This window comes from Mastigoproctus giganteus, chromosome 7 (assembly GCF_048544385.1).
Source record: "Mastigoproctus giganteus isolate SK-2022 chromosome 7, ASM4854438v1, whole genome shotgun sequence".
NCBI classification, from domain to species: Eukaryota; Metazoa; Arthropoda; class Arachnida; order Uropygi; family Thelyphonidae; genus Mastigoproctus; species Mastigoproctus giganteus.
In genome coordinates this window covers 211,776,953-211,790,697 of record NC_143581.1, presented here as the reverse complement: position 1 = coordinate 211,790,697, position 13,745 = coordinate 211,776,953, and the positions used below count along the sequence as shown (strand labels likewise).

Genomic DNA, 13,745 nt, shown 5'->3' with positions numbered 1-13,745 from the left:
TATTTACCTTTAGTAGCGGGTGGAACAGACTTCCATCCCTTGTAGTGGAAGTTGATAGCCTAAATAAATTTAAGGCTCAGCTGGACAGGTATTTCGAACGAACGGAAAGGTGAAATGGGAGTGGTTTTTTTTTTTTTTTTTTGGCTGATGCTGCATAAGCTTGCTTTCTTGCATCGTATGCCTCTACTAATGCTAATGATCATTAGTGATTTTATTTTGATTACCCAATCTGCATTTATCCAAAAATGCAAGTACTTCATTTATGATAAGCAATATTGCTCATACAAACAGAAAACAAAATACATTACAATTATACACACACACAAAGTTTTGCTCATAAAAATTATCGATATATTTTTATTCTAAATCCTGTGTGATTACTAAAAACAAGTTTTTGTTTTTCTCTTCACACATCATGCTTTAAAAACCAGAGCACCATATTTGCTAGTATATCCTAATCGCCCATGGTAAAGCTTAATAAAGTTACAATGCTATAGAATTGCAAGGGTATTTCGACACAAAAGTTGAAATCAAATAAAAATCCGTACACTTTACCTGCACTAATTTTTGATCATGGAGGCTTTCAGTCAAGACCAAGAACCAAGTGTTCTGTTCTAGTTTGGGCTTATATTCAACTTAGAGATAAATACTATTATTCATGATTCTAAGTTGCTAATATCTCTTTAAATTGCACAGCATCACCAGAATAGGTGAATCTGCTTTACATCTAAAAATCTGAAACTGCCAGGGCAGCTCTTTCTCCATTACTGAAATCGAATGCAAGTGAGACATACAAATTTTGAGTTTTTCATTTTTTTTCAACTACTACATTGAAATACCCCTGTAATCCTATAGCACTATAGTGTATAGGGAATATGTGGACCAATTCTATGGATTAAAGTTAAACATAACAGTTGTTACATTTTGAAATGGAAATGTTACTTCCATATATTGTTTGTCTCTTCATTTAAATCCAATAATTTAGCACAAATAATTCACAGTTCAGCATATGTTTGCTAAAAGAGGCAAGCTGATGAGAAGTCAGTAAGCTTTGAAACAGTTGTACTGGCATTGTCTCAGATTTTTTAATTTATAGCAGATTCACCCATTCTGGTGATACTATACTTAAAAAAAAGATTTATTAGAAACTTAGGCAGAACTGCAGATAACAGTATTTGAATCTTAAGTTAAACATAAACCCAAGTCTTTGTTCTGAGGACCCTGTTCAGTCTTCAGTAAAAGCAGAAAGTCTATCCATGATTGAAAGAGAACATGTAAAGCATACAAAGTTTGAATTTTAATTTAACAATGTTATCTGCTGATATATTTAGTAAAAACTTATTCATTTGAAGTTCAAGGGACCAGAATACAGGCACTCCCCAGCTTACATAATACTTGACTTACAGAAATTCGACCTTATACAAGTTTTTGCAGGCTGGTGAAAACTTTAAAAAAAAAATGTGGAAACTTATTTTGCATCCCGTAGGAATAAATGGAGGTATCAGGAAAATATTGTAATGTGAACTTTTTTTTTTGGTAATCTGTTCCAAGACCTCGGAAGTTGAAATTTTCGCTATATAACTAAGCTATTTTTCTCTCTAAAAGGTCATTTTTATAATGCACTACACTTTCATCATTATCATATGTTCCATTATAAGAATCAATTTTGAATATCTTTGTGATATTTTTCTAAAACACATTTCTGGAGGTCACTACCATAAAACAATAAAAACAATTTGCATTTTCCGGTTTATTGGGCTTTTCTGTTAGTGCAATCTATTATAAACGGGTAATCTATTATAACATTTGCGATAATAAAGATAACTGGAATTCTGTGGGTTTTTATGTTACAGTATTATGGCGAAACGAGTTTCCCTTCACTGAAATCTTTAATCATAAGAAAAAACATAAATAAATTTTCAGAAACTTCTCTTCATTTCTATTTACTTATTACAATGGTGAAGGGAAAGCGACTAACAGAAAATAGGGCTACGAAACAGGACAAAGTTTGCCATCTGTTACACGGGAATTAGGTTTTGCTGCTTCAACAGTGAATGCTATTTTAGCACAGTGCACGTATAAAAGAACATGTTAAAGGATCAATGCATTTAAGATCAACTGTCTTCAGATGCTATAACGAAGATGGAAAAACTACTAATAATATGGATATAAATCAGAAGCAAGTGCCCCTGAATCTAATGGCCATTCAAGCAAAAGCAAGAACTATTTATGAAGATATTAAGGATAAGTACAGCAAACCCCAAGCTAAGTTCATGGCAAGCACCGGGTGCTTGCCATGAACTTAGCTTGGGGTAAGTTCATGGCAAGCACCGGGTGGTTTAATAGGTTCAAGCATTGCACTGGTTTCCAAAACATTAAAGTATGCAGTGAAGTCACCAGTGCCGATTCTGCAGCTGCAGAGAAATTTTGTGATGTGTTGTAAAAAACCCCTTCTGAATCTCCACAGCCCTCAACTTCCGCAGCGGCGTGCTTATCAGCTGGAGACATTGATTTTGGCAACGATGCTCGAAAGGTAAAACTTACTGATTATGCCCGTCTCCGCCCTCTTTTTGTAATTTTGAAATACTTGTAATCTTGTACACTTTTGTAATTTTTCCTGCACATGAGATAAAAAAATTGAATAAATAATTCTATTTCCACGTTCGTCGAACATTTCTTTTTTGCTTCAATCAAATTCAGCGTGCATAGTTGCGAGTGCTGCATAAGCATTTAGGGAAATTCTGACACTTAAAACTCAACATGTAGAGTTCCGCTGAATGCAACCTTATGTCGTGATCACAGGAATGAATTCCTGTGGTCACGACATATGGTCGAAAAGTGTTGTCAGCTTCAGGAAGGAAAATCGTTTTTCATATTTACGTTAAACTTTTTGTAATTAATTTTTAATTATTTTTTAATTGTGTTCGATTGATTATTTAATTGTTTTCAATTCATTTTAATTTCTGGAGTGTGTCATACGGAAGTGTTTTATGTATCATATTGAGGTAAACTGCTCTTATTCTTTTAAAAATATTGAAATCAACATAGAACATATTGAGCATCATAGCTCTGGTTTATACTATCAAAGTTATGAAGCTATGAAATGTACTGAAGCCTACAAGTTTTTCTGTAATAGAACCACAGAAAAGCACTCACTACGAATGCAAAGAATGTAGATAAGGAATTTTTTGCGTATGTAGCTACAAACAAGAACAAAATAAATCAGATCAGATCCTTCTGTACTGGGTGTGGGAAAGTCTAAAATAACCCTGCTGATAAATTGAACAGGTACATCATATTGACCTTTACTGATGAAACGACCTTTATTTTGTGGTGAGGGGAGACTATATGAGTGAGGCTCAGACAGATGAAATTAGTGATTTTGAAATTACAGATAACTGTTTATTAGAAAAACTTTCACTCCTAAAGGCAAGTAAAGCTCCTGGAGTTGATGGCATATATCCATTAATTTTGAGGGAAAGAGAAAGAGAGTGCCTTGAACCATTGAGAAAAATTATGTGGGCATTATTGGACATGGGAGAGATTCCTTTGGACTGGAGAAGTGCCACTCTTTTGCCAATACATAAAGGTGGTTCTAAAGTGAAGCTGGTAACTATAGACCAGTTAGTCTGACTTTAGTAGTAGGGAAAATCTTGGAGGTAATGATTAAAAGTACAATCCAGGAACATTCAGATAGAAATGGCATTCTCAAGGATACACAACATGGTTTTGTTAGGGAAAAATCATGTTTAACTAACCTGGTCAGCTATTTTGCATTGATGCAGTTATCCATGAACTGGACATAGATAACAATTTTGACATGTTTATTTAGATTTTAGCAAGGAATTTGATTCAGTCCTTAATGACAGGTTACTATAGAAGCTTGAACATGTTGGGATTACTGGAAAGATTCTAAGATGGATTGCAGGACATTTGCAGGAAAGAAGGCAGAGGGTGGTAATTAATGGATATTCTTCAAATTGGATCTTCAGAATGTCAAAAGTGGGACTCCCCAAAGATCAGTTCTTGGACCACTGTTGTTTTTGATTTTCATAAATGACATCAACAAAGAATGCGATATCAAAATTTTCAGGTGATGTAAAGACCAGAAGAGTCATTAATGAGCAATACCAAGCAGTGCTCCTTCAGGATGACTTGAACACACTTCAACAATGGTCAGAAAAGTGGCAGCTATGTTATTAGGCATCAAAATGGAAGGTCTTACACTTGGAGAATAGTAACCCCAAAGTAACTTATACACTTGGTAGGGTTGAATTAAAAACATTAGAAGAAGAAAGGCATCTGGGATGGCTTTCTTCATATCTGCCAATATAGGCAGATATGATGTCCTCTGAGCAGTGAAAACAGGTGGAGAGCCCATGTTATCCTATCAGTGCTCCTTCCTTGTGTGACTTACCAAACAATGGTCCGTATAGGGATTTCATAATTCCACTGTATAAGGCAATTGTAAGACAGCACTTTGAATACTGTATGGAGACCTCACCTGAGAAAAACGCATTTAGCTTCTTGAAAGGGTCCAAAAACAGACAACTTGCATGGTGAGACAAGCAAAAGGACAACTGTATGAGGAGACTTCAATTACATGAGCTACGGAGCTTGGCAACTATGCATCTTAGAAGAGACTTGATTGAGATTTTATAAGGCTCTGAGAGGTGTTAATAAAATGAATGAAGGTAAAATTTTCACTGTTATACAGAATTCCAGAACTAGGGATCATAAATTCAAATTTTTTTTTGAAAAACTAGCTAAAAGAAAAGAAAAAAAAACTAGCTAGCAAGTTAGTATTAGTATTAGTAACGGCCGCATGGTGCAAGAAAGCCTATGGCTTATGCTGCACCAGCCAAAAAAAAAAAATCCGAACAAAACAATGATAAAAACAAAAAAAAATAAAATAAATAAATAACTAAATAATAAATAAAAAAATAATAAAATAAAAAATAAATAAAAAGGAAATTAAACCTATCATCCTATGTGCTTCCCTTACCCGAAAGTACTATCCAGATGCCCTTTGAATTTCCCCAAACTGTCGGCCTCTACCACCCATGAAGGCAACTTATTCCAGTAATTTATAACTCGCTGGCTAAAATAGAACTTCCTGCAATCCAATCTAAACATTTCCCCCCGTAACTTGAATTTATGTCCCCTAGTTCTAGCATCATTTATAATCTTGAAAATTTTGTCCTCATTCATTTTACTGATGAATCTCCTCTAAGGTGTCTAGTTTCCAAACTCTGCAACCCACATATTCGAAGTCTTTCTTCATAAGGACGCCCTTTTGCCGATCTCACCAGGCGAGTTACCCTTCTTTGCACCCTTTCAAGAAGCTCGATGTCTTTCTTCAGGTGCGGTTTCCATACTTGAACACAGTATTCCAAGTGTGGTCTAACATAAGCCTTATATAATGGGATTATCACGTCCCTATCTCTACTTGCAAAAGTTCGATAGATCATCGATAGGACACCATGGGCCTTCCTTGCAACCTGTTTACAATGCTCAGAGAATTTCATGTCTGACCGTATCGTAACACCCAAGTCCCTTTCCTCCAGTACTGGCTTTAGTTGAACTCCACCAAGTGAATAAGTTTTTTTGGGATTACTGTTTCCCAGGTGTAATACCTTACACTTTGTTGGATTAAAGCACAGCTGCCATTTTTCTGACCATTCCTGAAGTCTATCTAGGTCTCTCTGAAGAAGCTCAGCTTGACAGTGATCATTAACTACTCTCCCAATTTTAACATCATCTGCAAATTTAGACATCACGCCCTCTATCCCTTCATCAATGTCGTTTATGAAAATTAAAAACAACAGTGGTCCTAATACTGATCCTTGGGGAACCCCACTTCTTACATCAACCCAATCTGAGGAATAGCCATTTATCACAACCCTCTGCCTCCTGCCCTGAAGCCATCCTTCTATCCATCTAAGGATTTTCCCAGTGATTCCAACCTGTTCCAGCTTATAAAGCAACCGCTCATGTGGGACTGAGTCAAAAGCTTTGCTGAAATCTAAATAAACAATGTCGAAATTATTCCCTAAATCCAGCTCGTGAGTGACCCTTTCGAAATAGCGAACCAGATTTGTTAAACATGATTTTCCCTTTACGAAACCATGCTGAGTATCCTTGAGAATTTCAATTCGATCCAAATGATCCTGAATTCCACCCTTGATCATTGCCTCCATGATTTTCCCTACTACTGAAGTCAGACTGACAGGTCGATAATTTCCAACTTCACTTTTAGAGCCACCCTTATGTATGGGAGATACATTTGCACTTTTCCAATCCAAGGGAATCTCCCCAGAGTCTAATGATGCTCGCATAATTAGTCTCAATGGTTCAATGCACTCGCTTGCCGTAAGATTATAGGGTATATTCCATCAACTCCAGGAGCCTTACTGGTCTGTAGGCTCGAAAGTTTTTTCATTAAATAATCTTGCGAAATTTCAATATCATTAATTACATATTTTTTAACTTCGCTCCCACAATTTCCCTTTGTCACAAAAGGCTTTTCATTTGTAAATATCGATGCAAAATAACTGTTGAGTTCATCTGCAACGGCAGCTGGTGTATTTATTACTATCCCCTTTCCCTTACATAAAGGTCCGATCTGGTTTGTCCTGCTCTTCTTGGCATTTATATATGTGAAGAATTCTTTATCCCCCCTCTTTGCTCTGTTTGCTAGTGATTTCTCATAAACTGCCTTTGCCTGTCGAACCTTTTCTGTGGCTCTATTACACATCACCTTGTAGCTGTTATAGGCTTCAGTACTTTTTATTGTTCTGTAACCTTTCCATGCCACCTTTTTCTGCTCAAGTAATGCGGCAACTTCACTAGTCATCCAACTTGGAACCCTCCTCGTGGAGTATTTTTTTAATGGTATATACGCATTCAAGGCATCTGTGATTAATGTTTTAAAAGCGTACCACAGTTCAATTGTATTCATTCTCTGCGCGATATCTATCCAGTTAATAGAGGCCATGTAGTACCTTAAGGCATCGTAATTTCCTTTTCTGAAATTAAAACCCATTCCTTTGCCTTTTACTTCTGCTACCTCTCTCGTCATCATCCACCGTAGAACTCCGTGATCACTTCCTGCTACTGGTTCCTCTACTGTCAGCCCTGTTATGTCATCTGATTCATGTGTGATGATGAGGTCTAGGATATTCTTTTCTCTAGTATTTTCCCTGACATGTTGATACAAATAACAGTCATCTAGTTGATTTAAAAATTTTGTTCCCCATGTCGAGTTTCCTTCCCATTTACTCCAATCAATTAGAGGCAGATTGAAATCACCCATAATAAGGCATTGATGCTTACTTGCCCATTCCATTTGCATGTAGAGGCTTTTGTCATAATCTTCACAATCACCTGGTCTGTAGATTACTCCTACTCGCATTATACCTTTGTTTCCAACTATCTCACACCATACAGACTCTATACTAGCATGTGAAACGTCTGAATCCGGGAAAGCTATCGTCGCACTCAGGCTGCTTCTGATAAGAAGCATTACCCCACCACCCCTTCTATCTAACCTATCCTTCCTAAATACATTATACAAGCCGTACTGAAACTCATCATCCCCAATTTCCGGGTGGCACCACGTCTCTGTAAGCCCTATTATGTCCGCGTTACTTGTTTTAACCAGCAGTTCGAATTCGCTCATTTTATTGACGACACTTCTAACGTTACTGTATAAACAATTAAGATTTACTGTTCTTGTATATTTAACAACCCTAACACAACCCTTGAAGTTTTTTAGGCTCTCTTCCCTGGCATTAGCTACCCGCCCACGTGAAACGTTTGTGCCCCCAGAACATCTAGATAATACGTCCAGTTGGGGTAACAGATAAGAACTCTTGAGGTATGTGCAAGAGCTACTTTGACCAATATTATCAGATAAACGCGTGTCAGTATTACCCACATCCCCCCTAACTAGCAGTTTCCCTGAACCTTTAAGGTATCCTCAATAATACTGGCAAAAACTTTTGCACCACCTTTGTTTAAGTGTATCCCGTCTCTACAAAACAAATTCCTTCTACCTACAAGTGTGGGCCATGCTGATAGAAATTTACCCCCTAAAGCCTTGCAGATTCCTTCAAGTCTTGAGTTAATCCACAAGGCTCTTAACATATAATCCCTCCTATCGTGTCTGGGCAGAATTGCAGACACATAGACATTATGGCCTAGCTCGCGACATTTCCTCAGCATGGTCCTGTATTTTTCCAACAAATCGTCAGATCGTGTACGTTTAATATCGTTTGTTCCCACATGAATAATAATATTTTCTTTACCCCCTTTAAAATCTGACAGTCTGTTGGTGACATCATCAATAGTTGCTCCCGGCAGACATACCCTGGTTCTCCTCCACCTATCTTTATTACAAAAAATATTCCCCGTTTCCCTGACAATGGAGTCTCCTAATAATACAATGTCCTTTTTAACCAGAGTAGTTTGCACTTGGTTTTTCTCTTTTGAGGCTCGAATCGGGTGTGCATCACTTGGTAGATTGCTGGAGTTTTGAGTCCCTGACGAGCTCCCAGATGCATTATTTTCGAGGGCAAGCACTCGTTTTTTCAGGGACTCAAATTGTTCCCTCAGTGCACCAAATTGTAATTTAAGATCGGTGCACTCCTTACATCGATCACAAAGAAAAGAATCCCCAGGTGAGGTAGGATTAGTCACCAGGTCGACCTTGGAAAACATTCCACAGGTTCCACAACGGATTAAATCATGACTCACCCGTAAATCGCCATCTGCTATTTCCGTGTGAGTCATGATACCCTGTGACGTGTTTAAGGAAGATCTCGTAACTACCATTATAAAATTAAATAAATATCAATGAAAGTAACTTTAAAAAATTATATCTATAATATTATTAAAATCAAACAGTTACAGGAAAACCTATAACAAAATAATCCAATAATATCTAAATAAATCAAATATTTAAAAGCACTATCCAAAAGTAAACCACTTAACTGAGGAGCCCTGTCTAAGCGCGTCCGCTCACCTCGAATGCCAACCTCGAATCGACCAAGTAAGGAACTCCAGGAAAGCTTACACTATTTACCTTTCACATCCATTGACTGTAATGTGTCATCACAATAACTGACAAATCACAAAACTGTTTCACCGTAACATTCAGTGACTAATTTTAAAATATCAAAGTTGCTATTGCAAGGGCTTCGAAGTGAATAAATCACTTCTGCACTGCACTCTTTCTTGAGAAACTTTAGTTGTTGATTACTGGAATGATTTGCCTCTTCTGGTAGTTGTGGTGACAATTTGAAGAAATTTCACGTTTCAACTTAATGTGCTTCCCTCCTTCACGAGGAGGGAAGCACATAATTAGTCTTTTCTATTTACATTTTTTTTTTTTTTGTTCTGTGCAGCAAAAGCCTACAGCTTCCCTGCACTATATGGCTAATACTTATATAAATGGATTCAAAGTATCTGTTAAAGATAAGAATGTCAATATTAAAGAGGAATTTTTAGTCAGATACTCTTATTACTATACAGCATTAACAAAATTCTCATTTAAAATGTTGAGTCTTTTAGTTTTCTTGTGGTTGTTTGTGAATACACAAATAATGCATTAATTTAGCCAAAAGGAGAAAGATAATAATCATATCATGGAGAAATTAAATCAATTTCTGCATGCAATAATGCGTACATAAGTTCTGTTTTTGCTACCATTCCTAATCATATTATTATTATTAACAATAATAATAATAATATATTTCTATGTATACCAGAATTAAAATAAGCACTATGTTTTTTATTATGTATAATTTAACATAACTGAGAGAGATACAGAGACCCTATTTTGGGATATTATTTATTGTGTAATTTGCTGAATCCATGCAAAAAAAAAAAAAAAAAAAAAAAAACCTTTTTTTTTAGCACTATCACATATTCAGTGAACTTTAACTCAGTGTGAACTACTTTTGCAAATTACAGCTACATAAACTTGCCAATGTTTGCATGAGGCAGTAAGCAGTTTAACACCACTTTAGAAACAGTAGCAAAAATGCATGTTTAATTACAGTTGTGAAATTTCACCCTGGTTGTGTGGAATTAAATTTTGTGTGTGTATGTAAATATAAGTTGCTGTTTACTGAAGAGATAACCAAGGAAGCTGCTTGAAAGGAAAAGATTAATGTAAATTCCTAAAAAAATAATTATTAATTTTTTTAAATCCTCTAATGCAAAAAAATGTTTTTTCCACTGAAGTACATGTATTATCATTCTCTCTTAAAAGTATCACTTAAAGATGCACAGCACCTGTTTTGGAAACAGTACATTTTGTATCATTAGCAGTTACTGTATATTTCTTTTAAATTATTTTTATTTATTTTTTTTCTTGCAGTGTAAACAAAATGGATTATATGTACACAAAATATGAGTAACAGTTATCAGAATTCTACATGATTCCACATGCAGTTCTTAGGGAAGTCAACAGAAATGTAAAATTTAAAGGTACAGCTTAATGATACTATATGCAATAAACTATGACAGCAAATTTTTTTTAAAGATGAATGCCCGAAAAGTTTCAGCAGTCTTTTTGAATTACACAAGCTATTCGCAAGTTGATGGACCCAATTCAAACTTTGAATTTCACTGCAGATGTATTTCGAATAATGTGAACTAAAATGCATGTAACACCCTATATCACTAGTCAGGGGATAGTGCTGACTTTGCACTTCAAATAATTCAAAATCAAATGAACAAAGATATACTATAAAAATGAAAGCAATTCAAAGAATACCAGTAAGTAAAACTAGATTTAGGGAAACTTTAATTACAACTTGAAAGTCATACCCTTTCTGCCTGAGGTTTGGGCAGTGGAACAGGGAGGACTTTATTTCTTCTTGCTGCAGATCTGAAGTGTTTTTGCAAAACTTCATAAGATGCATTTTGTTTCACACTTTTAAGCAAGTCCCGTAATTTAACTTTTTCTTTATTCACTATGATGGAAGAAAAACAAGTTTGATTTCTTAAACAGCAAGAATTTGCCCGAGGTGACATATAATTTTGCAATAACATTTTAAAGCACAAGATATATTGCTATTCTTAACATTTCTGTTATCATACTCAATACTTTCAGAGTGTTGCTGCAAACATAATTGTACATGGTCATTTAAAATAATTAAGCTAAATAAATCTGATAAATATTTTAAAGAAGAAGAAAAATGATCCACACTTTCAATCATATTATGCAAGGTGTGACCACAACTTCAAGAACTAAGTTAATTAAAAAAAAGAAAAAAAAAAAACCAACAAAACTGGATGTTAGAATGAAAAAAGAAAAAAAATTTTTTTTCTCGGATTTGATGTATTTGTTCAGGGGTGATCTTGTCTAACCAATCTCACTGGCCACTATGATGTAGAAGAAATAAAGGAATTGATCAAAAAATAAGTTTGATGTCATATACTTAAATTATAGAAAAGCTTTTGATACTGTTTCAAATGAAAAATTGCTTTACAAATTGGAACAGTGTAGTGGTGATAGTAGTAGTACTGGCATGTGATGCAAGAACACAAGTGTATGAGCTTATGCAGCGTCAGCCAAAAAAAAAAAAAAAATCACACCATTCCCTCCAAATGCCTGTCCAGTTCCTCCTTAAATTTATTCAACCTATCAACTTCCACAACGACAGATGGAAGTTTTTCCAGCAATTAACCACCCGCTGGCTAAAGGCAAATTTCCACACATCTATTCTACATCTGTCTTTTCTTAATTTGAATTTATGCCCCCTTAGGTTTGTAATCTGAACAAGTGGAAGGATCCCATCAGAATTCAGTGTGCTCAACCCATTCAAGGCCTCATACACCTCGATCAGATCACCGCACAGGTGCCTAGTCTCCAGCCACTGCAATTTGCAGAACTTAAGCCTATCTTGGTAAGAGGATCCCTTCATTCCCCTCACCAATCTTGTTGCCCTTCTCTGTACACGCTCAAGCAAATTGACATCCTTCCTAAAATGAGGCCTCCAGACCGGTACGCGGTACTCAAGGCATGGCCTGACCATTGCCTTATACAGAGGGACAATCACTTCCTTTTCCCTGCTAGCAAAATTCCAATATATCATTGACAAAATCCCATGACTTGCCCTGGCAGCCTGTCTGCATTGCTCAAAAAACTTCATATCTGACTGCACAATTACTCCCAGGTCTTTTTCATTTTCTACCACCTTAAGTGTAGTACCACACAGTTGGTACTTTTCTCTCGGGTTACTTCTACCCATATGCAGTACTTTGCATTTGTCAAGGTTAAACTTCAGTTGCCACTTCTTAGCCCATCTGCCCAAATTATCTACATCCTGTTGCAGTAGCACACTGCCATTACTGTCATTAACAACCCTGCCAACCTTTGTATCATCTGCAAACTTCAACACTAATCCTGATATACCTTCATCAATATCATTGATAAATATACAAAACAACAGTGGACCCAACATGTGGAATCCCTGTGGGACTCCAATAATAACATTAGTCCACGAAGAGCAGCACCCATTGATTACCACCCTCTGTCTTCTCCCACTTAACCATCCTTTTATCCATTGTAGCAACTTTTAGCATTAGTAGAGGCATTTGATGCAAGAAAGCAAGGTTATGCAGCATCAGCCAAAAAAAAAGAAAAAAACCACTTCCACTTCACCCCTCTGTTCATTCAAAATACCTGTACAGCTGAGCCTTAAACTTATTTAGGCTATCAACTTCCACGACAAGGGATGGAAGTCTGTTCCACCAACCAACCACCCGCTGGCTAAAGGCAAATTTCCGCATGTCTATCCTACATCTGTCTTTCCCCAATTTGAATTTATGCCCTCTCAGGTGATTATTCTGAGCGAGAGGAAGAATCCCATCAGCATTCAGCATGCTCAAACCATTCAAGGCTTTATACACCTCTATCAGATCACCTCGCTGGTGCCTAGTCTCCAGACACTGTAATTTGCAAAACTTAAGCCTTTCTTCGTAAGAGCACCCCTTTGTTCCATTCACTAATCTTGTTGCCCTTCTCTGTACTCGTTCCAGCCGCTCTACATCCTTCTTGAAATGAGGACTCCAGACCTGTACACAGTACTCTAGGTGTGGCCTGACCATTGCCTTATACAAGGGAATAATCACCTCCTTATCCCTGCTAGAAAAATTCCTATATATCATTGACAATACACCATGAGCTACTCTTGCAGCCCGTCTGCACTGCTCAGAGAACTTCATATCTGCCTGCACAACCACCCCCAAGGTCCCTTTCATTCTCTACCACTGTCAGTGTAGTACCACAGATTTGATACGTTGCTCTGGCGTTGCTGTTTCCCATGTGTAGTACTTTACATTTGTCAATGTTAAACTTCATTTGCCACCTCTCAGCCCATCTGCTCAACCTTTCCAGATCCTGTTGCAGCAGCATAGTGTCAGTAGTGTCCTTGACAACCCTGCCTACCTTCGTATCGTCTGCAAACTTGGAAATTAAGCTTGATATACCATCATCAATATCATTTATAAATACAGAAAACAATAATGGACCCAACACTGAGCCCTGAGGGACTCCACTAATAACATTAGTCCACGACGAGCAGTGTCCATTGATTACCACTCTCTGTCTTCCCCCCCCCTCAGCCACCCCTTTATCCACAGCAGCAATTTGCCTCCAATGCCACACTGCTCCAATTTGTGCAGCAGTCTTCCATGTGCAACAGTATCAAAAGCCTTTCTAAGATCCAAGT

General features: G+C 36.8%; 1 protein-coding gene across 1 annotated transcript in view; it reads right to left on the bottom strand.

Annotated features, from left to right (window-relative positions):
- LOC150083651 (U3 small nucleolar RNA-associated protein 14 homolog A) overlaps positions 1-13,745 on the bottom strand; it is a 114,970-nt gene that overhangs the window by 60,367 nt on the left and 40,858 nt on the right. The window contains exon 6 of the mRNA XM_090377418.1: positions 10,837-10,982. Coding sequence (XP_090233544.1) covers positions 10,837-10,982 — 146 coding nt within the window. The remainder of the gene's footprint in view (positions 1-10,836; positions 10,983-13,745) is intronic.